Source organism: Heterocephalus glaber, unplaced genomic scaffold (assembly GCF_053883595.1).
Source record: "Heterocephalus glaber isolate CG9 unplaced genomic scaffold, H.glaber_assembly_v1.0 deba00000071, whole genome shotgun sequence".
Classification (NCBI taxonomy): Eukaryota; Metazoa; Chordata; class Mammalia; order Rodentia; family Bathyergidae; genus Heterocephalus; species Heterocephalus glaber.
Window position 1 is genome coordinate 8,798,811 of NW_028258137.1, and position 25,759 is coordinate 8,824,569.

The window sequence follows — 25,759 nt, forward strand, 5'->3', positions numbered from 1 at the left end:
GACTTATTTCCCAAGTGACAGCTCTGGACTGTTTCATCCCCAAGCAAGCTCAGCCCGGTCCTGCAAGTATATCCCTTGCTGTTCCCCGCAAGTGGCCTCCTGTTCATGACTCTCGGTCTACAGGCTTCCGTAACCCAGTCGTTCGATTGTTCCCTTAAAGCCACTGACATTGACTCCTTGAGGGTTTTTCAGAAATTATTTCACTTTCAGGTACTCATCTTTGTACAATTTAAACAGAACACATCATATTTAGAGTTTTTTTAAAAAAGAAAGTACCCTTTGAAAAGGTGAACGCTATTAAATTCTTCAAACAACACCACCTTTATATCTAAAACATGAAATCTGGAAGTTGCTCCCCCGTGATGGAAGGTGCCATCCTAAATTTGCTAGGTTTTCCATTCTATGTAATAGGTAATGAATAGTTTGCTTGGCATCTGTGGGTTCAAATATTATCCAGAAACATGACCGCTTACCCTGCACCCTGACAAGATGTAAAATCTTAAGTTTAAGCTATGATTCTCTACCTCACATTCCGGTCCTGTGCTTTGCAGCTGCCACACCATTTGAGGGACTGGGAAATGGAATGGAGCAAAGAAGAGTTATGGCAATTATAAAACCTCCCTGGTATATATTGTCAGATTAATAACCAGCATTAGCAATGCTCAGCTCTACCATCAGCAGCCTGAGGAAAGAGGAGCCCAGAGCTAGGGGCAACTCAGAACATGGAGGGCACACAGCCAACCTGAAGGAAACCCAGAAAGATTGCAAAGGAAACCTGCCCACTGAACACAGCGGTTCAGCCTGCCACTCACACTCCGTGCCATGGGAAGAGCACATGACCACTCAGGGTGGAAGCATGAACATCGAGACAGCAGATGACCTTGGAAAGGAAGCATAATACGGATGCATGCTTACTAACACAAAGCAGGCACGGGAGACATGACTAACAGACATTACAGAATAAGCAGTTACCTGACCACAGAGACACACTGTTTACGTTTATGATGGCCTATCTTAGGCTCTGCTTTCAGAAGATCCATACACGGGTAAAGCTCAAGAAAACTCAGGGACTAAGACAGAGAAAGTATCAGTGAAGACAGTACATGTTCTCTTCAATTTATAAGCATATATATGGTGAGTCATTCGCAGATGTCTCTCAAGTATGAAAAGCAAAGTGCCTTTCACATGCAAATAGGAAAATACCAAAATAATTAGAAACTATCCAGAGGCGTGCATGTATACAGGAATCTCTCTCTCTCCCTCTCTCTCTCTAATACTATAAAGCAAATCAACTGAAATGTTCTCTCAAAGCACAGACCAAACAGCTATTATTTTCGTTTCTCTGGCCCTTCATAAGGGCAGGGATCATGTCTGTTTCTACACTGAACACTTAGCACCTCATACCCAGTAGTCCATGAATGTTTGTTGACTGCACTGAAGACTGAATAAAGGCCATATCTGTGGCTGTGCACCAGCCTTCCTCTCTCCTCACATAACCCTCATCCTAGATGCTCAACAAGGGTTCTAAACTCCCCTCGCCACAGAACCAGGAGCCTGAGTCCAGTGGAAGGGGAGCGGCCTGCAGGGGGCAGCACTGGTCAGCTTCAGTGCTAATAGCCCGACGGGGGTGGTGCACAAGCGTGCCGGTGGTGGAGTCCTTGGGGCGGGGCGAGCCCTCCTCCTAGTTCTTATTGAATCCTCACTTGGCAGGCAGAAAGCCAGCCAGCTCTCCAGCCTCCTCCTCCAGGGCACTCATCTTATCCAAGCTCCACCCTCAAGACCTAACCACCCCCAGACGCCTCATCTCCAAACGCCTTCACGTTGGGATTAAGATTGTTAACACAGGAATGTGGGGGCCATGAACGCATTCGGTCCATAGCACTAAACCTTCTGGTTTGAAAAGACTGTCAGAAATCTAGATTTATTTTTAAATATCCTGATGTTAACATGCTGGCAAGTAATCCAAGAAAAAAACAAACAAAAAACCTCATGAGAGGCTATTTCTGTGTGGACCACACAAAATATCACGGAGCTGGATACAGGCTGCAGACCACTAGTTTTTACTCTCATCCTTGGGTGACTAGCAGGCTCTGTCCTTCAGCAGATGGCCCTGCCTAAGGGCGCAAGCAGGGTGGTCATCACAGTGAGTTTCTAATATGTACAGAGTCCCAGTGATGAAGAACCTTTCAGAGTTTTTAATGACAAACAAGTCTGCTGTGGCACGCATGCCAGAGGTTCACCACCACTGGTATAGACTCTGCTTCCAACAAAATCAAAGCAGTGGTGCTGGAGGAAGCTGCCCCCAGTGCTCAGAACACTGAGACCCAGTGCTTCTTTGAACAAAAGCACCCACCAAAAGATCCATTCAGCAAGGGAAGAAGGTGAGTGGGGACTGAGTCTTTCATGGTAATCCCAGGAGGGTTCCATCCCCTTCTGCCCAGGTAGAGTCAGGCCTCCCCCCAGACACGCCCACATCCAACCCCTGGGAATGTTTCCTGACATGGCAAAGGGAATACTGCACAGGTGGTTAAATGAAGCATCTCACAGTGGGGACACTGTCCTGGCTTTCCAGGTGGACCCTGAATGGAATCACAGGGGTCCTTAGAAGAGGGAGGTGGAGGGAGGTGGGACAACACAAGGGGAGAAGGTGATGGGAGGACAGAAGCAGCGACTGGAGTGATGTGCTTGAAAGGTGGAGGATGGAACCACAACCAAAGGAACACAGGCAGCCACTAGAAATTTTGAAAGGGAAGGAAACAGATTCCCCAGAGCCTCCAGGAGGAACCAGCCCTGCCAACACCTTGATGTTACCCTGGAAAAACTGAAGACTCTGACCTTCAGAACTGAAGTGAAGAACCTTGTGTTTTTTTAAGCCATTAAGTATGCAGAGAACATTACAGCAGCCACGGGAAACTAACAGATCTCCCCAACAGTTACATAAACACGGAAAGATCATGCGGCTGATAGATGCACGCATGTATGGTCCCCGTGTGGGGACACACAAACACAACTGGCTTTCTCCTACAAAATCCCTCTCTGATCAGTACACCAGGGGAGAGAGAGAGAGAGCTACAATTGGTAGAAGAAAAGATCCTTGCACACACAGACGGATGACTCCCAACTCAGCTTTTCAAACTGAAAGAATGGTGTCCCTTGCCAAAAATCTGACTCCACTCCCTGATGGAGCTGTTTCCCCATATGGATCCACTCCAGCGCTTTCCACCTTGTCAAACACTCAATCTGGTAACTGTACATGAACTCAGAATTGAAACTTCCTTTGCTAATAGATAAAGTTGTAATGGCGTTTTTTCCTTTTTTTCTTTTTAATGGCATTTGGAATGCACTGATGATCTCTCAACTGATAGAAGCTTCTCAAACTCAGCCACTGAATTTTGAAACCATAGCTGCCTGACTTCCAACACAGCCACATGGAAAAACTGAAGGCAGTCAAAATCAAATCAACCAGAATTGAGTGCGGCTGGCAATTCTGTTGATGCTCTATCAGCCAACAGCACCCACTTCACATCTGAATTCTGCATCTACATCTGGCTTAGCTCTGCATTGTGACCAGAGGTGAGGACATAGAAGGTCAAAGACAGCCAGGAACAAACTGTTGTATGGCCCAAGAACCAACAACATTTCCACTTACAAAAACCCTGCACAACTACATCCCAGCCGAGTTTCCAACTCAGCAGAGAATCCCTTCCTATTACATCATATTTGGGCTCCTGAATATCTAGTTGGAATCGCAGCCTGTCAACTCCAGATAGGACAGTATCTGTTAATGTTTTCTAGCCATTGCTATCAAATCTGTTGTGCAGTGCACAACTCTGTTACCTGCCATCTGGTTCCCTTTCTCAGCCTCTCAGCGAGTATGTACAAACAAAATGTATCAAGGGCTCCTATTGTATTCCATCCATTAAGGAATTAAATTATGCTCCTATCTTCCCACTCTAACCCTCCTCTTAGGACTCTCGTTTCTACAACTTGAGGTTATTTTTCCCCAAATGGAAGCAACCTTATTCCCATGAAGTATTCCTCATTACTGCACTTCTCCTATTATTTGATCTATGCAAAACAGCAATTAAAAAAACTCTTGACTTTACAGAATGAGGAAAGTAAGGCTCAGAATAGTGAAGTGACTCTTTGTAGGTCACATAAGTTAACGATTATCTGTCTCATAGTACAGTTCTCTTTCTGCTACGTCCCAGGAGTCCCCAATAACAGTACCAACCTGTTTAAAGTGCTGATAAAATGATACTCAAATGCTGATTCATTCTGGGGTATGATCAAGAAAATGGTACAACAAATTTGGACATTTAAACTTAATATACCAGTCAGTCCTACAAACCATCATGAACTGAAGTGAACAAGCTCTCTGACGTGAAACTCTTCATTAACAAGTATTACTGTGATGCATTTATTTCAGATTCAATAGTTTCCCTTTCTTTCCCCTGCCCCAACTTTAACATGTTTGTTCCCAGACAACATCAAAAATAATCCTGTCCTTTCTTCCCCTTTCCCTTGATTCTTTTTGTTCTGGTTGAAATATTTGACCTCCAACCAAAAAATAACTAAAATGTTCCCACTTGTTCCAAAGACAAGCCAATGCCTAGAACAGTCATGTAGAAAGGTCACTCTAGGGCAAATGCAGAGATACTACAGTAGCCTTCTGAGGATCCAAAGACCAGGAAGCTTGGAAAATCCCAAACTAATTTCAGAAATAACTCAATCCCCTCACCTCTAACCCCAGAAATGCCTCACAAGGATGGGCAGATGATGCCCCAGGCACCCTGGAGCTCCCGTCCTCCACTACTTTGCAGAGTAGGAATATTATCCATGTTTCACAGGCAGGAACAGGAATCCAGAGCAGGAAAGTCACCTGGCCACATTCACAAGGATGGGAAGTGGTTAGCACAGGTTTTGAAATTAGGTCGTGTCAGTTTCCAGAAGCCGAATTCCTCTCCTGCACCTTCCAGCCAGAAACCCGCTGCCCATCTGTCAGCAGAGCTATTTTCAGTAATGGTACAATTGCACTGCACACAGTAAGGCCCATCACAAGGGAAAATGCACAAGGAAGCTCTGAAGTGCTGTGACTGTCATGAACAGAAGAGCCAGGGAAAACTTGCAAAACCAAAATAAGCGAGTCCCACTTATTAGGTTGTCTCAGGACCTGACTATCGTAGTAAGACAGCCAGTGGAAGTTCGAGCTTTGTAGGTACTTCTTCCCCTCCCTGCACACAGACTGGAAGCAGCAGTGCCATGATGTCAGCTGCAGCGTGCGAGTGTAACAGGTAAGACATATGCTGAAAAGGTTGCAGCAAATCAAACTGGGAAGTTGCCCCAACCTCTTTATGAATTTCCTCTTGACCACAGGATTGAATATGTACTCAAAGTAATACACACTTTGAGATAAATTAACTTCTAAGAGAAAGGGACATTTTGAAAATTAAATTATACTGCATGGCATAAGCCATCAATCAGCAATCAGTATGTATCCAATGGTTGTGCATATAAAATGAAAAGGCAGTTCATAAACGAATAAATACAAATGGCCACACATGAAAAGCTGCTCAATTTTACTAATAATCACAGGCATGCAGATTTAGTTGATTTTTAGAAAATGCTAATTCCCAAAGGCGGGCAAGGATACAGGGCAACTGGGCATTCAAATTGGTACTTTCCAAGGGGTGTGGTTTGATAAATCAAGATACTACAGTCTGGGAGCAAATCCCTTGATTCAGCAGTTCTACTTTCACCAAATAAAACTATAGAATAGTCACAGATGGGTACAAACACTTAATTGCAAAATGTTCATCTCCATTCCGTAGCTATTAAAAAGCTGGAATCCACCCAAATGTGCCACACTGGGGGAATCGGTGGATGCATATAATGGAGTACTATGCAACCATTGAAGATGCAGAATATTTAATGGCAAGGAAAGATACTCGTGACCCACAGCTGAATAGAAAATCACAAAAAGAAAGAAGGGAAGGGAACCAAGCTTAGAGTCATAAATAATATGCTATAGCTTCAGCTGGTAAGAATTTTGAGTGGGCTTTCTTTTCTGTATTTTCTATAGGGAATATGTTTAATAACAATGAAATAATTTTTTAAATAATTACTTAAATGAGAACACACATAAAGCTGTTGGCCTAACACTTGGTGTAAAAGCAAGCTTGCCAAATGCTAGCTCCATTCCCCCAGAATTCTTCACCGACGCCTGTTTACACTCATAACGCTAGGGAGAATGCCATAAAGATAGAACTGATGCTTTAACCGTGACCGCCATGCAGCTTGGAAATTGCGTCTCGCTCCGCCCTCCCCCCAGTGCCATGCCCAGCCTCCACAGGCTGACTGAAGAAATCCAATTCCACACTCAGGGTTAGCAGATGGAATGAAGTTCTTGTGAAAGGCTCAGTAAGGACCATATACTATGATTTTGGGAACAGGGAAGGGGCCCAGGTGGGAGACAGAAGTCTTCTGCTCTTGTCCTATGGCTCCAGGGCTGTGTGATCCAAGGTAAGCTGCCTCACACCTCTGTTCTTTCATTCTGACACCATTCAAGACTGTAAGCACTGTGGTAACAATTAAACAGGCACGGAATCCTCCTCAGTTTTCAAGGGCTACTTAATGATCAGTAAACACTAAGTCTAGAACATGTACATTTTACAGGTAAAAATAAAAATTTTCACTTTTAACTTGTTTCTGTAGTTTTATTCCTCTAAAACAAGGAGACAAAAGGCCCTCTCCTGCCCCTCATTGCGCCTAGAAAAACAGGGAAGTCCCTGATCTCACACACCTCAGCCTGGGGTCCCTCTTTTAGAGCCCAGCAGGGAACCATGGTGTGCTTCGAGGGACAGCTTGTTCCCAATAAGGCTTCTAATACCAAGCACACCAACCAACCAACCAATCAGCCAAACACAAAACACCAAGGACAGCTTGGTCAACAAATACTCAAAACTCTGAAGCCAGGAGATTCAAGCCATGGCCCACCACTCCACACTCCCTATGAATCCCACTGAGCTGTGTGGCTCCAGACTGGCATGTCACGGCATATACTGTTATTGATTAAAGTGAGGGGAGACGATTTAGGCAAAAAACTCTTCCTAGAATTTGCTTCTTGGTCAGTCAATCAGCACCTGAATTTAAGAGCTCTTTGGAAGAAGACCTTCCTGTGGACCCCAGTGTGATTTGGGATTTTGGAGTGGGTGGAGGACTCACACCTGGGCAGGGGGCATCAGCTACTAAATCGCAAGGAAGGATGCAGGTAGCATCACACAGAATTAGGTACATCGAAAGCTGCTCCAAGGCTGGTACCTTTTTTATTATGAAAAATGTAATAACTCCCCAAACAGCCACTTTCGATAATTTATTTGATAAACAATGAACACATTTGTATATGAGTGTCCAAAATACCTTTACTCTGATGAAACAGCTTTGCAGCGTTACATGTATATATCACAATATTTTCAAAAGAGAAAAAGTTGCTAAGAATAGAAGCAAAAGTATATAATGTACTATATTCATTTTGTCTCCATATAAAACTGGAAAATAAGCAGTTTATAAAACAAAACCATACTTTCTTCTGGACCAAGTGTGTTTGACAGCTGAAGAATACAATTAACAGGATGTCCCCACTTTAGTTATGGGACCAGTAAAAAACAGTATCTTCAATGCTGTACGTGCAAGGCGCTGGCTATCTACTTCATATTAAATATTTGGTTTAATACGGCGTATCATTTAGGAAACATACTGCGCCCAAAGTACAAGAATGTATCACTAACAACCTCATTGAAATACATTATATAATACTAGGTGAGGCTAGTGGCAGAGGCAAGTGGGACTATATTCTTAAGAAAAAATAGAAGGTTGCTAAAGCATTCCAAATGGACCTAACAGAGGCATCAACATTTAAATATTACAATTTCCACTTAGAAAAACAACACATTATTGATAGGCCAGCGTGCTCAAAACCAATAATGTCATAAAAACACAAGCCCTTGTGTAATTTGGCAGAACAAGCTGCACTCTGAATACAATGGACCATTTTATTAAATGGAACTCTTCATCCTTGGCATTTTATACAAGTAAAACAACACAAAAAAAGAGAGAGACTAAAAGAAACAAACAGCACTAGTAACAGTCTTCAGCTTGAACTCTGCCACTGAGAAGTCCAAGACCTAAAAGATATGTTAGGAAAGTAAGAAGCATTACTTGATGCAAAAATGAAAGCAAAACCAGCTAAGAGGAAGAAAACTACATTGAGGCATTGCCTCTTTTGTTTAATTATATGGAAGGGCAACAGAGCCCTCTAGTGGAACAAAACAAAAGTATATACAAAAACATTTCTGCTTTTAGGTTAATTACAGAAAATATGTGCCATACTTTCATTACAAGTCTTACTGACACTGTATTATATCAAAGCAAAATACAAAATTATTTTATTTGTACTTTTAAGTAAAACAATTTCCAGATTTTCAAATCTTACATAACACTACAAAATGTCAACTAGGGTAGAGGTCGATTTTAAGTGTTCTCCTTAAACTGAGTTTAAACCATTTTGTCATTAAACTAGCTTGTAGGATTCTCCTTTGTCATGCTGATGCTATTAAAGAAGGTTAAAATCCACACTTGCATGCAACTGTAAAGTTCAACTGATAACATCACAGGACAGAAAAGTTTGACTGAGGTTTAACTGGATGTATATAAAACCTGAAGAGGGCGTGTGCATATGCACCAGATATGAGCCATGTATACACACCTATTTTGTTTTTTACACAGGATTATCAAATCAACAGAGTGCTTAAAATGAGTCTCTGCTTTTAAATATTAGGCTTCTCAAATACTGTGATCATGTGACTCCCATATACAACACAATGTCTAACAATATTTGAATACGAAATGATTATTTCATTCATAAGGTACTAATTCTCAATTTTTATATAATGCCATTCTGAAACTTTTCCATGCATTATCAAAAAAATCCAACCATTTCTCAGAATGAAATTACTTCAATTCATTTCACTTATATGGGTATATTTAGAGGAAGAGAACAGCTGTCATAAAAGTTTTTAATTTATTCCCAAAAGGCCATTAGATTATTTCAGAATTTCTTCCTCCACTTAATGAGCACCAGGTTCTCAAAAAGATAAATACTTAGATCTCAGTAGTTTAAGTCCTGTCAACAACTAGAAAGGAAACCAAGTGGCATTTCAGGGTTCCAAGTGCAATGACTTCAGCTGAGTGTGCTTCACCCAACTAAGTGACTAACTGTAACTCGGGCTTGGATTTATAGGATCTTTTAGAATAACTAGAAAAAAGGTCAACAGCACAGTTTAGGCTTGAAGACAAAATTTAGGTATGGAAAAGAAAACAAGGACCTGGTGGTGTGCAGGAAACTGGTACAGCCAATTGGGAAGTGGGGATTCAAAATCTTAAAAATGATTATGATTCCCTACATGAAGAAAAACTAATTTTCCTGTGTTACTGTAGAACTGGAGGAATTTAACCAGATATGAATCCATCCTGGTAGTGATTTGTAAGATGAAAACATGACGACTGCACTTTGTAACTAGAGGACAGAATTTAGGAGGAAGACCTCGAGTTTTTAGAGGTGGGCCCTCAATGCTAAGACATAATTATACAGTGGTGCCTCCGTTCACGAATGCTTCTGTTTGCAAACAATCTGATTCACAAACAGAAGCATTTGGCAAAATTTGGTTTTTGTTTGCAAACTCTGCATCAGTGATGAACACGACCTCAGCCATCTTCCCCACACAAACACAAACATGGCCAGCCTTTTCCAAAAGCATAAGGCAAACTAAGTTCATGAACCGAGGTACCGCTGTACTACAATCATACTGAACTATACAAATTTTTCAGAAAGAAAAATCTGGTACCTTCACTTTGTTTCAGGGAGAACAAGTTTAGGGGTGACTTTGGAAGCTTGAGCATATCCTTTTTATAAGACAAGTGCACAACTTGTGCTAAGGGTGTGTTAATGAGAATCACCACCATAAACCTGAAGGAGGTCATGAAAAAAACCTAAATTCCAATAGTAAATTAAACCATTTCAGTGGTCTATACTTTAACCGGGGTGGCCAGCTTATATTTGCTCTGGAGGAAGAGCAGTCTTATTTTTGCTAATGGGTCCTCTGGCTCCAAAATCGAGACCAGGCCAGGCTATTTTAGATTTAAAGCCACAACATTTGATACAGCCCAGCATTATAAAGGTTCAAACGGTGAAAGAAACTTTTCATCCTGACTCAAACCTGAAAGGAATTTAAAAATCAAATTTCAGCTGCTACTGGCTTAAGATTAGCCTAAGTAGAAAGTTCATCATACTGCCATTGAACACCAGAGTGAAAATAGCTAATGTGCTGATACTTGTTAGTAGTGTTTCATGGATGCTTAACAAAAGCCTGGCTCCACAATATGATGCTAAATCTTCTACTCTTGGCATCCACCTGTACAAGTGTTTTGTTTTGTTTTTCTTTGGGTCCTTTTGAGACAGGGTCTCCCTATCTAGCCCAGGCTCACCTCTAACTCATGTTGATCCTCCTGAGTCAGCCTCTGGAGTGCTGAGCTTACAGGTGTGCACCACCACACCCAGCTCTGTACGGTTTTGTATGTGCCACCAACAAGCACCACTGCCCCACATCCAGGTGTTCGGAGACTCCTTCCTAAGACCCACCTCTGATGAGCCGTCAGCCTGCACTTGTTACTCTGAGAGATGCACACCCATTGCCAAAGGAGCTCAAGCGCCAGGAAGAGTGTAGAAAACCAGCATGGGCCCTTCTGTGGTGGGAAATTCCCTAGCCTAAAATATGCAGCCCCCCTCCGAGACTTTCCAGTATTCATATGCAGTCCTCACAGTGTTGAAGCCATTTCCGTTCGCTTTTAGGAAATCAGGGCCACCACGCTGCTAACTCGAGAGAGCCATGAAATGCCTGCCCCTCCCACTCAGCCTAACTGTGCACAGCAGCAAGGATTCCTCCCTCGTCTCTACTGGGCAGCGATCAGGGCGGGGTCTCCAGCCTCTCCATCTAGTAGAAGCTCTGGGTGAAGGGATGGCTTCCCCCTGGATACTGAGATGCTGATCTCCACTGAGAGAGGTCCGCAAGCTACAGCTCTCAACCTACAACGTTCTTCAGGTTCAGAAAGCTGGTCAAACAAAGGTCAAGGAGAGAAGAGTGTTAGTTTCGGAGGAGAAAACATTCTAACCCTTCCAACTCCCTAAGGAAAGGGGCAAGGTTGTGGCCAGGGATGTGGGCGGTTGGTGAGACGTCCCCAGCGCTTACACTGGGTGGGCTGCCACGATCTCCCTGTGGCCTGGGGCAACCGAAGTATACAAGTCTCAGCTAAACTGTGGCCAATTCGGAGTGCAGGTGATTTTACCAGACCCTCTCCTGCAGAGTCAGCAAGCTTTTTCTGTAAAGGGCCAGACAGCAATATTTCAGGTTGTGAAGGGCCAGGGATTTAGCTCAGTGGCACCATGCCTGCCTCACAAGCACAAGGTCCTGAGTTCGATCCCCGGTACTGGAAAAAGAAAAAATTGTAGGTAGTGTGGGCCATACAAGCTCTGCTGTAATTAATCCACCTGGCTGGCAATGAGGTGAAGGGGCGTGCTGCGTTGCAAAAAAAAAACATACTTAGAAAATCAGGCAGCAAGTCAGATGTGGCCCAGGGGCAGTCGTTTGCCCACCCCCAACCCAGACAACTGAGTCCAGGCCACAAAGTAAAATCCAGGTACAAACCTAAGCTGCAAAAACAAGGGTCTCATGAACCCAAGGCGCTCCTGCCATTTTCCCCGAATCCTGCCGTCTTCCACAGTCATCCTGATCTTTCCGAGAGGAACTCAGTAAGACTTTCTCCAATCGCCTTAGTAACATCAAACATTAAAAACTCAAGATAGAGCCAGGTGTGGTGGCGCAGGACTATAATCCCAGCACTTAGGAGGCTGAGGCAGGAGGATCGTAGTGAGTTCAGGACTAGCCTAGGTTACACACTGAATCCAAGGCCAGCCTGAACTACATACAAAGTCTCTGTCTCACAAAACTAAAATAAAAATTTTAAAAATAATGCTTTCTGCATCACTTATGACCACGGGGAGGAAGATGCTGACAAGATAAAATCTCCTTCGATGTGTGCAGGGCCCTATTACAACCCTGAAGTCTCTCAAGGGAGAGATGCTCCTGTGCCCATCAGGGACCTCGCCAATGGCAACTCCAGTATTCCAACAAAGCAGCGCCTTGTGGGACATTTGTTTTTAAGGAACTACTGGGAATATCAGGTCTAAGCAACCCTTGTAAGGCAAATTGGGTATTTATACTTTTAGATATGAAGTCTCCACACACAATCTGAAGGAACACTGTTAGGCTCTACTCCAGCCCACTCGGCTTCAAAGAGAACAGGACTCCACAGGCAACACATTCAACCAGATTCACAGAGTGGGCCTCACTTCATGTGGCCAAAGGAAAACATCGCTGAAAATGCGACTGAAGCTCTGATAGAAGGTGACTCCTAAGTGCCCCAGAAGCCTGGGAAACAGGCTGTCCGATCACCCAGAATTCAGCTGTTTCGTTTGAAATAGGCATAAGTAAGGTAATGATCCCAATTTATAACAGCACATTGCACAGCCCAGGTGGAGGAAGGACTCTATCTGGAAGGCACAGCCTGCTGGGGCAAGGTCATTTTCTAAGGCAACCAGGCAGGACACAAAAGCCAGCTCAGTTAGGACGGAAAGCCACGTGCCTATCTATCCTCAGCCTCTTCTTTCAAGCCTGATACCAATGTGGCAGAGAAAAAGCAATTTGCAAGTATCTGACTGCCTGGAATTCACAGCGTATTATTTCAGAAGAATAAAAATCTTCAACACTCAACTAGATTCCCACTTCTCAGGATCAAGGGGCGGGGCAGGTTTCAGAGGGAAGCTGGGAGCTGGACTGCGCACTGTGGGCACCGGAACAGCGGTTCTCCTTCTCCACCCTGTCCTACCCATCAGCACTGGCCATGGCACCTGGACCAGACACCCCTGTAGTGCCCCCTAGTAAAATGCGGACACAGGAAGAAAGTCCCATGGGCAAGCAGGGGTTGTTAAGAGGAACAGTGTCCACTTTGCTCAGCTGTGTAAGGCCCATTCTGATCAACAGCCTGTTTCCTCTCCATGTTGCAGAATTTCCTTGTCTCTTTCTAGCATGAGGTAATAGCCACAGATTTTCTATATTTTAAACCAACCATATGAGTCCTGGATGATAATGTCCTATGACTTGTGTTGCAAATCTTTGCAAGTACATTTATTGTCATATTTCAAAGTCTGCTATCTAATATCAGACAGAGGAGCTTGAATACTTATGCAGGAAATAATTGGTCATCACATAGCTTACTAAAGAAAAAAATGACCTAAAAGACTCAGGGAATGAGATTGTCTTTTTAATTTTTAACTGAGTGTTTAAAAGCAAAGATATTTCTCTTAAGTCCTTACTATGGTTTTAAGTTTTCTAAACTGTTTTGGGCCACACTCTCAACATATGGCTTCTTGGATCAATGAGAATTCAGTCACCAATTCTGATATCAAGTCATCGGTTTTTACACCAGTGATGATTTCCCCAACACAGAAGCTGGGAAACTGGGCAGGACCTATTCTGAGCCCAGGATGAGGTCTTAAGAGATGAGTTCAAATAAATCCCTTCTAAAAAAAAAGAAAGAAGGAAAGAATTCCATTTGTTCTCTACCTTCCTAGTCAAGTGCACTGAAGGGTTCTGCTCTGGGACTGCAGCCTGTTAGCTTTTAGACCCTGTCTGCACCATACTTGACCTGTGAAGAATGTATTTTCATCTCCGGTGCTTGCCCTGAAGATGCTAGGGGATGTTTGTGGAGACTCAAGAAGAATGGTTCAAAATTAGTAAAGACAGAGAGAGGAGAGCAGAGGAGATCAAAGCTGTCGAGGAGCCAATGAGGGGGTCCTGTGGGGGTGGGAAGGAGTCAGACACAGGACTTGACAGCTGTGATTCCATTTCCGTATCAGTAAACAAATCTTTTCTCAAAGCAGTCGGTTTTGACTGATTCTGATATTGATGTAAATGGTCCAAAACAAACTAATAAGACCAAGACGAAATAAGATCCTACCAAAAAGGCGGATGGAAGTAGCATCTGGTCGGCTGATGTTTCTTCAACAGCCCACTATGCTAAGGAAGGAGGCCACCCTGAGCCATCCGTCCACCTCACGATGGTCACTGTGGTTAAGCACTGGCAATCAGGAGGGTTAATTCGGAGGTTAGGACAAGGACAAAACCTCTAGTTTTATGAAGAAATAAGATCCTGTCCCAGCGGAAGATGATAGGCTCAGTGACCAGTCGAAACCTGCAGTATCCTTGGCTCCAAAGTCAGGATACGTTGTTGTTCCCCGTATCCCATTACCAATCAATTTTGGTTTGAATAACCCAGGTAATTGGAATATGTCCGTGTACCACACAGACCAGGTCAAAACACTTAGACAGAGCCTGTTGTCTAATGCTTGAATACCAAAATAGCCGTGGTGTTTTGCTGAGCTTTCAGTTCTCAGAGATGTCAAGGTCGGCCCCTACGTAGCCTGCCATGACCACACTGGTTTAAAGGGAGGCCGTGATTTTAATGAAACGATAGTTGAAAAGGCCAAAAACATGTCTTTAAATTACAGAACCACTATAAAAAAGGTTCTATCACAGTTACATCTAAGTGAATTTCACTATAGTGCTGACAAAAGCTAAATAAAGAGGATAGTAATCTCGCAGCCTACCTATTCCTGAATTAGCCCCAGTGACCACGACCACTTTGCCCGTGAAGTCCCGACCCTGCAGGATGTCCATGGCCGTGGTGCTGCTGTCGTATCTCTGCCTGGTGGTTGGCTTGGTCGGGTTGTCGTCCACAGTAAAGGCCAGTCTTGGGTCCAAGTAGGTGGTTCTCTTATTTATGTGGCTGCAAAGGAAAGCAGAAAGCCGTGAATTCACAGCAGTGAACACCAGCACTTATAAATACAAGATAATCTTACAGTTGAGGCAAACCCCATTATTCATCTATCAGAAGGCTTATTCTTCAATCTGGAGGAACCAGGGCCTGTTTAATCTACCTTCTGGCCTCCAGAAGGTTTACACTCCTGCCTGAAAAGATACTCATCAAAACCTTTCCATCAGAGCTGCCTGTAAAATATGCTGTAATGTACAATAACCACTGCCTGTATCCTGCTATCTCAAAGAAGGATTCAAGAGAACGGCCTGGATTTTTACTCAATTCATGTAAATGTGGCCTAAGATCTGTCAGCCACTCTTTCCATGAGTTTTCGATTAAATCTCTTCACCCTGTGCAAGGGCCTAAGGAGACGAATAGACAAGTGAAAACTCCAAATGATAAAAATGATAAGTCTTAACATTCCCACAGACTTGAACCACGGTGGTACAGGCACGACTGTCCCATCGGGTGGCATGGGACAGTCACACATGAACCACAGGAGAGTCAGAGCCACCCATCAAGGAGACATACAAAGTATGGCTCTGTCGTGAACGTGTTCATAGTAAATATGAGAATGACCAACTAATAAAATTCTAATGATGTCCATTTTAAGACTATACCCAAACCTCTTTTGATCTAGAATTGATCTGAATCTTACAGAAACAATATTAAGATATACTGGTACATGGAGATGATTAGGTTATTCCTTATAACAGAATTTATTTCTTGCATTTTAAGTGTATGGGGGGGGGCGGCACCAGGGATCGAACTCGGGTCCTTGCACTTGCGCAGCAGGTGGCGAAACCACTGAGCTAAATCCCCGGCCCTTAAGTGTGTTTTTGAGAGTTGAGGCAAAGGAAGACCTCAAAATATCATAAAAATACCTTAGAAACTATTAAGAACTCTGCAGAGATACATGAGATTTTATGATTTAAAAAGTTTTTACCATGCATAAAATTACATTTAAAAGCTATACTCTATGCTGCATAAATATGAAGACCCAGGAATAATCCAATCTTTTTAAAAATTATACCCACAGCCTGTCAAGAGAAGCACTGTGAGCCCAGGGGTATCAGCAGATGACAGAGCAGCACTGTGCTGGAGCTGGTTCACAAGAGCCAAGTGTGCGAGTCACCCCCAACCCCTCAGTACACAGCACCTGAAACTGGGTAAAGTGCCCTCCGCCCTCCAGCACACAGCCCCAGGCTCCAAGATTCGAGACCAGCAGGGCCACACTCTACTCCACCCCCAGAGCCCTTGCTAGTACATCCACATAAGGTCAGCAGTCAGCAAACTCTAACCTACAGGTAGCACTGGCCCGTTGCTGCTTTTGTAAATTTGGTGTGATTGGAACACAGCAATGCTAACGATTATTATACTCTATGGCTACTTATAGCAGAGCTGAAAATCTATAACAGAAACCACATGAACCTCAAAGCACACAACACATTCTCTGGCCCAGTACAGGGCCCTCTCTCCAGAGTAAACAGTAGCTCACAGCCTAGCGGGCACGTAATCCCCGGGAAGATGTGGGAGGCACAGTTCGCCAGCCTCACCTGGAGCTGGACGGCGGCATCTACAACATGGAGCCCGTGATGCTGCTGAAGCAACTGCTCTGGGCCAACTACCTTTAAACAATTTCTGGGAACAACTGTCCCAGAACGGTACAAAGGCAGAGACACACAGGAGAAGGCAACCTTGGCTACACAAAATTTCAGAATTCCTACATTGGTGTTTAAAAACATCAACAAAGTTAAAAAAAAAAAAATTTGCAACATATAAGGTAAGGACTGATAGCCTTAATTTGTTGAGGAGAAAGACTTTTACAAATGTAGGGGGGAAAAGCTTTTTAACAAAGTAATCTAGGCAACAACAAACATCCCTCTGCCTGGCTGGCCCAACCGTCTCCCCTGCAGCTCAGAGAGGCCTGTGAAGCGAGCCTTGGTGCATCTGCCCACATACGAACCTGCAACTATGACTTCTGATCTTGTTACTGTAACCACAGTACTTAATGGACTATTACTACAGCAACACGTAACATGTGAGATGAAAATAATCTATGAACATCTGGCTGAATGCTTTGGAGAACCTCAAAAGCAAGTAGCTAAAAAACGTTTTGGTTCAACCCAGGCATGGTGGTGCATGCCTGTAACACCAACACTAGGGAGGCTGAGGCAGGAGCATCACCAGTTTGAGGCCAGCTTGGACTGCAGAGTGAAGTGAAAGCCAACAAGGACTACAAAGTGAGAGAGACTCTGTCTCAAAAAAAGCAAAAAAAGTTCGGTTCAATCAAGTACAGTGAAAATGCTAGACAAATGGCATAAAATTACAGACAACACGAAGCATTCAAATTCTTTGAAATGCTAAGTTTCTGCTCAACTGTAAAGAAAGTAAAAGCAGAGGCTTCAGTGGCTATGCCAGGGGTATGCCTGGGGAAGGACACTACACTGCAATCCATGCGGCAGACCCACACCTGAAGAGTAGGCATAAGTAGCTTTTCATTAAAAATAGCAACAATCATCCTGGAGTAGGTGTGTGGCTCAGAAAGGGATCGCTTGCATGCCTAGCATGCTCGAGGCCCTGGGTTCAACCCCCAGTATAAGTAAACAAATAAATAAATAAATAAATGTTTCAATTCCTGCTTAAATCAACTTCGGGAACCAGTCAGTCCTAATCCTGTCAAATACACAACCTTCTGCAGGGAACACTGGTGATCAAGAACAATCCTCTGAGCTCCAGTGGAGTCCAGCAGACACCGCAGCACATGCAAGATGAGGAGGATCTGCCTGGCCCCTGCGGTCTGCTGGACAGATGGTTACCACTGCAGTATGTTACGCGAATTTATTCTAAAGACAGAATCGGAGATGTGAAAAAGTGTTACAGATAATGATGTCCAAAAGTATAATTGTTAATTCCCAGTAACAGAAATTTAACAACAACAATGGCCAACAGGCAATATGATAAATTACAGTGTATCTGTATAAAAGAATACTCTAGAGCATTAAATATCGTCTTCTTAAAAATACAGGATATGAGAAAATACTCACAATGTATTATGTGGAAAAATCAGGTTGGTTTTGGTTTTGTTTTTGAGACAGGGTCTCACTATGTAATTCAGGTTGGCCTTGAACTCACTCTGTAGTCCAGGCTGCCCTCCAATTTGTGGTGATCCTCCTGCTTCAGCCTCCCGAGTGCTGGGAAAAATCAGGTCATTAAACCGTTCACACGGAACATTTCCTTAAGTTAAGAAAACTTGTCCACAGAAAACAGCCTGGGGGAGAAGTGAGAAAAAGCTAGACTGGAAGAATAAATCCAAAATGCACTGAAAGCAGTTTCTCCTGCTGACGAGGTTACAGATGCATTCTCCCACATCACTGAATGTGGTCAACATGTACGACTTTTACAATTAAAAATTCCTATCAAACAGCAAACTGGCCAAGAACAGTTTACATGTAGACACTTACTCAACAAAAAACACTTGCCCGTTCTCATCTGTTTCTTGCTCCCATCCATAAGGCAAATCTGAAACACAGGAAGGAGACAGGTCTGTGGGTCTGTGAGGGTTGGGATGAACGAAGCCCCACCTACCAGCAGCTGTTGCTCCAGCTTGCTCTGTTCCAACTGGGACAGTTCCAGTAGGTCCTTTACCTCCAAATGGATTCCAAATTTCTGTTCCTTGCTTTAATGAAAACTCCATATCATTCCTTTTTCAAGCGGCGGGGGGGGACGGGACTGGGAGATAAACTCCAAAGACAAGGTCTAAGCTAAGTGGCCCAGGTAGAACTAAAATTTAGGATCCTCCTGCCTCAGCCTTCTAGAGAGCTGGGGTTACAGGCATGTGCCACTACGCCCAGCCTCATTCCTGACAGTTCTTAACCATTCCATTCGGCTCCTCCTTCACTGGGAACCTTCCTCTTTGCTTCAGTCAATGGAAACCCTCCCCTGAATGAACTCACAGACTGCATGCTGGGCCCAGCAGGCACGCGGCCCCTTTCTTCCGCTGACCTGAGGGGCCACATGCAATGCTGCAGAGCAGCTTCACTATTTTTCATGTGCACCTGCTGTCTCTTCAACTAGACTCTAAACCCTTTAAGGGCAGGGATCTTCTGATACTATTTTTTTTTCTGCATTCTTAAACATGCATTCCATGGACTGCATATTAAGTGCTGAGAAGCACCTAGAAGTCATGGTGCTCTTTATGGAATTCTATAAAATACTGACATACTTAATGCCATGGTATAAATAAACCAAGAGCAATTTTACAAACAGTGCACACAACTGTAGGGAAACTTAATAAATCGAGTCAAAGGCTGCAATTATTTTTACACTTTTTGTTTAAGGACAGTAAGAAATCATCTTCCTCCACTCCAGGATCTTATCGCTCCCTCAGAGCACGAGTGGGGTTCCGTACTGGTTCTCTACCAGGGAGCCTCCTGGAATGACACTGGATGCCACCTCCTCGCCGCCCGAAATACCTTCCTGATCTCACTAACGCCGATAACACAAGAGTCTTTCCCCAAGACCACGATATACAAACCTCCTGCTACTCGTTTTCTTTTGCCAGTTTTCGGATGCTCCCACTGAGTCTTCTCCTCGGTGTGACTGTTAAAAAAAAAAATCCACAATACCATAAATAAAAATTAACATTTCTAAAAAATAACCAATTTTAGTAAGTTTTTTCTCTCCCAGATAATACTCTTTTCTCAAGAGGAGTAAAAACAAGACTCAGAGAAGAAATATGCAGAACACAAATTTCGCTGGGTGCATCAGGTCCAAGTCACAAGGGGATGCGATCCTGGGCATCGGCTGAGAGGCGGGCTTACAGGTGGGCGAGGAAAAGGAGAAAAAGTACTGGACCTCTGATGTGCGGGCAACTCTAGAAAACCCCACGAATCACCCAAAATATCTGGAGAGGCATTTTGTATTTTAGTTTTATACCAGGACATATCAACAAACATCTACTGTATAATGCTTCTGTTAAATGGAATGTAGATACAGTGGTAGTCTCATAATCGCAGTGTTTCATTAAGCACAAGAGCCCTTAAGAATGCAGGGAGACAAACCCAGAGGTTGTACAGCCGTGCAGCTTCGGTTAAGTCACTAACCTCTTAGCCTCTGCCTTCTCATCTGCAAAATGCAAACCCTGCTCTCCTCTCGAGGACCTGCACACAAAGGTTTTCGCATAGCAGCTAACATAGGAAAAATCCCCAAATGTGCAAGCCATTAGTGTGGACACTTCAAGTATACACACCAGCTTGACTTCTGTCCAAACTTAGCATTTTACCTCAGATAAAATCTAACCACCATGCAGCTAGAACACCTGTCCCCAGGTGAGGAGGTATCAGGAAAACATTCCACTACTGCCTCAGGGAACCAGCCCAAAGCGCCAGGGGGTCTTTCAAAGGCTGGGCCGGTTTCCAGAAAGCTCACAAACTCTTGTCAAAATAGAAAATAGTGTCACTTAATCAAGGACATTTAAATGACAAAACTTGGATGCCCCTTCCCATTGCTTACGCTAAAGAAAAGCAGCGGGAATTTTTGTAAAATGATGCAAATCACAAGCAAGATCCTTGTTTCTGTTGTTGTTTGTTTTTGGTGCAGTCCTGGGGATCAAACCCGGGGTGCCGCAAATGCTAGGCAAGCACTGAACTACTCTCCCAGGCCAGGCTCTCTTTCCATCAACTGCTGGCTTCTGATTTGGCTTTATAGACTCTGGGCAGCTGGGCCACTGTCACAGCGCAGGGACACCAGACTCACAGGCAGAATACTAGAGCTCTCCACTACAGGTAGCTGTGTTCTGCAGGCTGGTCTCAGGCTATGCCCAACTCCCAGAGCGGTGGCAAAGGGGAGACACAGGATACCTGTGGCAGTGCTTAGAGCATGATTAAATCCTGGTGCGAGCAAGAGATATCGGTAGCAGACAAGCTCCTGCCCTGTACGTCGAGCTCCGACACCCTCCTAAGGATGAACAGCTCCCATGGACGTGGTGAGAGCATCAGGAACCCCTCTCCTGCTTATCCTTGCAAACAGAGGGGAACACAAGCAGACAAGCCAAACTCCAGCAGTGACAGCCAACTTCCCTCCTCCTTGCTCCGCGAGGCAACACACTTCTTCCAGAACAGAAATGCCCAACGTTTACAGTCATCTCCATCTCAAGGGAAGGCAACAAATGGGCCTGCAGCCTAGCTCGAAACACATCCACCAGATGGCCCCTAAGAGTGGACCAAAGAGCTCCATGGCAGGCTGGACCATCAGGCACCTGCACAGCCTTTGCCTGGCCTGTTGTAGGGTGAAAATGTACACCCTTTCCAAAGTAGCCCTGAAACTGAGGCCTCTACCCTGGGTGTCAATACATCACTCCCCACACCATGCTGAGACCAGGGGTTCCCAGACACTGTCGACCCCAGATCTAACCCAAGAATGCCACTTAGGGGTGAGGATTCCACCTCTCCTGGTGCTCTCACCCACCAGCCATGCACTCCTGGAGAAGTGCTGTAGCCTCTGCTATGGTTTGTGTCTAGATGTCGCCCCAAGGCCTCATGTGGTCACAGGTGGGGCTTTTTGGAGGTGGGTGGATCTGGAGTATGTGATGCTGGGATTGAGTGTGTGTCACTAAATTAGTCCACTGCCTGGTTTGGCATGGTTCTGGGTAGGATTAAGGGTGCCCCACCCTGGGTGTGAGTGCTAACCACCCTGAGGGTAGGCAGCCTGGTTAAGACAGAAGGGACAGAAAGAGGGTCTCTGGCCTCTTGTCCCGTCTCGCTTGCTGCTTGCTGCCTTCTGCCTGCCCTGCTCTGCCATGGACTGTTTTCCTCTGCAATGCCCTTCTGCCATGCCACCTTGCAATGGAGCCTCTACAAACTGTGAGCCAAATAAACCTTCCCTTCTTTAACTCTGGGTGTCAGGTATTTTGTCTCAGCAATGAGAAAAGTAACTTAGATAGCCTCCTTGTGCCTCAGTTTCCTTGTCAATAAAATGGATATAACAATAGCATCTACCTGTTGGGGTTCTGGAGGACCGAATCAGTTAACTTGTGAAGAAATGTGCCTTTCAATAGGATTATTTTAAGTAAATACTTACATATAAAAATTAATTAAAGGGTGTTCTTTTTAATTATAACCTTAAATGACTTTTTAATAAAGAGTAAATCATGCCTCAAGTCCCCAAAGTATTATCTGATTCCACCTTAATTAGAAGCCCTCCATTTTTTCTTTCAATAAGCTTTTTGTCATTTAAAGAGATAGCTGACAGTAACCTTAAATTTAACCAAAGGGATTAAAATTAAATTAAATTATTCACATTACATGAGTACCACTTCCAAGTTTGCTCTTGCAGGGTTTGGGTTTGGTTTGGTTATTTTTATTGTTGTTGTTTTGCTTAGTATCCATTGGCAGAGATCTGGGCCAACCAGAGGGGCACCAGACCAGGTGGGGATGAGTATGAAGACACAGAGAGGCCTAGAGGCTGCAGTGACAGCCCCAAAACTGGTGGACTCACCAGAGCCTCCTGGCCTCCCAAATCCCAGCCTGCAGGCTCTGCAGCCATGGGGCATGAGTGCCTCAAGTCTGAGGTGCACCGTGGGGCACACAGCTAAGGCTACAAAAATGGGGGCCCCCAAGACCCTGAGGTCTTAGTGGGCCATGGCCTCTGTCCTGGAGCATGTGGGAGGAAGACCACCCAGAAAAAGGAACAACTCACGGGTTAGTCTGAGAGCCCATCAGCAAGACAGGAAAGACATGTTGTGGCCAGAGTGAGGAGGGAAAAGAAGGGCCAGGACTCTCGCCACTGGTCGGGAAAGACCAAGAAAGACGGCTGGGATTCCAGGGTTGGAGTCAACCCGTGAGCCAGCAGGACTGGAGAGACTATCTGCCCGAAAGCTGGGGTGATGGTGGGGCTGGACAGGCCAGCATGAGACCTCAGGTATGGCTGAGGGTCGAAGGACGCATGTGCTCCATGAGTCCTCCAGGAAGAAGCAGACAGGAAAGGCCATGCCACAAAGGCACAACCAGGGTGGGACAGGACCAGCAGAAAGGGGCCCCTAGGCCCTAAGGGAAGGAAGGGGGCAGCCTTTGGGGAAAGAGGTCAGCCTAGGGCAGAGCAGGGCTCGAAGAGCGCTGAAGCAGGTCCCGGGCATCTCTGTGTATTGGGGCACAGTACATGGTCTGCTCATGGAGGTCCCTGGCTATTTACGCATTCCGCAGATTGTGTTGCTGTTGTTTTTCTTCAGCTTCTAGGTGCTAAAGTGCTGGGGAAACAGGAGAAGAAGAGGTCCCTGCCTTCAGAGAGTACAGTGTGAGCCAGGCAACGTGGCACACACCTGTGACACCAGTACTTGGGAGGCTGAGGAAGGAGGATGGTGATTCAAGACAGCCTCAGCTACACAAGTTTAAGGCTGGCCTGGATGACATAGAGGCCCTGTCTCTAAAAACAACAACAAAATAGAAGTTTGTCGTGTAGAGGAGGAAAGCAACAGCAAATACTGACAGAACACCGACAGATGCTGCTCAGAACCAAGAGGCAGGTAACGAGGCAATGGCTACAGGGGGCAGGCACCCCCAGGCAAGGAGGTTCTGAGCTCAGCTGAGGGAGGGAAGGGTCCCTAAGTAAAGGCACACACATCCAGGGGGAAGGAACAGTGCTCCTTGCTGCTACAGTTCCTTTTAGTTCTCCAGAGCCGTTAACTCTACGTCACTTCCTGGCTCCAAACCTTCCAAGGACCTCTGGGCCTAATAACAGAGGCCCTGCTCCCCGGAGGAGCCTCTCCTCTCACCTGCTGCCCCTTGACCTAGCTCCTCCACTCCTACTCCAAAACACAACTGAGGGGCCAAATCACCTCACTAAGGGGCCCTGCACCTCCCACCCAATTCCCATGCTGAACCAGCTGCGGCTCGGTACACACACTGCACTGTGGCACTCTGCCCTCTTAAGACAGGTGACAACTGGGCGTGATTCAGTTCCTTATGACCAGTGTCCTACAAGAGACCTGGCACTTAAGGTCTCTCTATGCTCTGAATGAACTCACTCAATTTTTTTTTGCTTTTTGCTTTTCTTCCTACTTGGCCACCAAAGCCAGCACTGGTTCACGCCTGTGGGTAGATCAGAATCACCTGGGAGGATTTTGCAACTTATCAGTGGGGGGGAGGGAAAGCCTCAACATTATTAACTGATCACCTTTGGAAGGGGAACTCAAGAAGAACTATTTCAACACATTTTCCAAGCCCGGCGTGGTGGCGCATGGCTGGAAACCCAGCACTAGGGAGGCTGAGGCAGGAGAATCAAGAAGAGTTCGAGGCTAGCCTGGGCTACATAGTGAGTTCAAGGCCAGGCTCAACTACATAGCAAGACCCTGTCTCAAAAAAAAAAGCTGAAATCACTAGTTTACATTTCGCTTTTCAAAACCAGGTGATAATGTATTCACAGAGGAAACTTAAAAAAAAAAAGAAAATACAGATTCCCCAAGTGGAGAATCTGACACACCAGGTTCTCTATGGAGATCCAACACCTGCATGTCAGGCCTAAGAAGCAACTCAGGAAAAGCGAACGGATTATCCCTTAGAGCCTGGGCTCAGCGCTTCATGCAGTGCCTGAATGGCCCTATGTCGACCCACGGTGCAGACGAGGAAACAGAGGCTAAGAGTTCTTTCAGTGACCCAGAATCATAGTGATGGAGAGCTCTACTAGGGTTCCCAACACTTCCTCGGGAAGTGACAGAGAAGCTATCAAGGACATTTGTTTGAAAAACACATACCCCTAGGCCTCCACGCCAGACCCCAAGGAGGAAGCTGGGCATCGGCATCTGCCTTTAATCTTTATTTCTCTCTGGGGGTAAGGGGTTTGCCGCCAGCGCCCCGTGCAGGGCTGCCTCCTGGACAGCAGAGGGCGCCTGGACGCGGCCAGGTGATCCCCGCCGGCCCGGAGCCCACAAAGGCGGCGGCCGCAGCTGGGGACCCACGGGCGCCTTTCACGAGCACCTTCACTTCGCACCGCCCTCGCCAAGGGGCCCGGGCGCCACGCGGCGCAGGCTGCAGGTGGGTCCCGGGCCAGGTGCGCCTCAGGCCCGGCGGCCCCGCTGCGGCCCCCTTACTTGGCATAGTAAACCCAGCCGTCCTTGGTAGTTCGCTCCTCCCAGCCCGGGGGCAGCTCGTCCTCGCTGTCCGTGTCGTCCAGGCCGGCGTAGCGCAGCGCTGCCATGGCGGAGAGAAGAGGCGCTCGCCCGCCGCCGGGTCTCCTCACCCAGGAACTCACTCCCGCTTCAACTGAGCGCCGCGCGCGACGTACAGACCGCTCACGCCTGCGCACTGCACAGCCGGGCGCCACACCGCCGAGTCCGCAGCTGTAATACAGTCTCCTGGTTTTCCAGTCCGCCAGCGTAAAAGGGGCGGAGTCTCAGGTGAAAGGCGGTTTAAACGCTAAGGAGATTGCGCCACAGCTCGGCTAGAAAGAAAAGGCGGAAAAAGCTGAGCTCTCAGGGACGGGGCGGAGTATCGTCACTGTCCAGGCCTCAGGCAAGAGGCGTGCGTGTCCAGTCCAGATCCAGGACTCCACCCGTTGCTGGGCGACCCGAAGTCACTTCCGCGCGGCTCTGGCCAATCCTGCCGGAGCGAGCACTCAGTGATTGGACATACTGGGAAATGTAGTCCAGTCCCAACCGGAATAGAAATTGAAGCCGAAAGGAAGAATTCTGAGGCAGGTGCCCTAGACGGTGGTAGCTCCTTGTTTTGGAACATTATGGAGAATAAACGATCCCAGATTAAAAACCTTGCTATCACCT

The 25,759-nt window shown here is 45.6% G+C and overlaps 1 protein-coding gene across 4 annotated transcripts in view; it reads right to left on the minus strand.

Moving 5' to 3' along the window:
• Positions 1-25,365, minus strand: part of Wwox (WW domain containing oxidoreductase) — a 930,576-nt gene extending 905,211 nt beyond the window's left edge. For 2 of the 4 annotated variants that reach the window (XR_015450913.1, XM_004842811.3), the window contains exons 1-4: positions 25,073-25,361; positions 19,526-19,590; positions 18,453-18,510; positions 14,780-14,958 (exon numbers count right to left, since the gene is read on the minus strand). Coding sequence is in view for 1 of the 4 variants with exons in the window: in XM_004842811.3 (XP_004842868.2) it covers positions 14,780-14,958; positions 18,453-18,510; positions 19,526-19,590; positions 25,073-25,179 (409 nt within the window). In the remaining 3 variants the exon portion in view is untranslated. Of the gene's footprint in view, positions 1-14,779; positions 14,959-18,452; positions 18,511-19,525; positions 19,591-25,072 lie in introns of all 4 variants that reach the window. The other 2 variants (XR_015450909.1, XR_015450905.1) reach the window with 1 other exon arrangement.
• Positions 25,366-25,759: the final 394 nt, after the last annotated feature.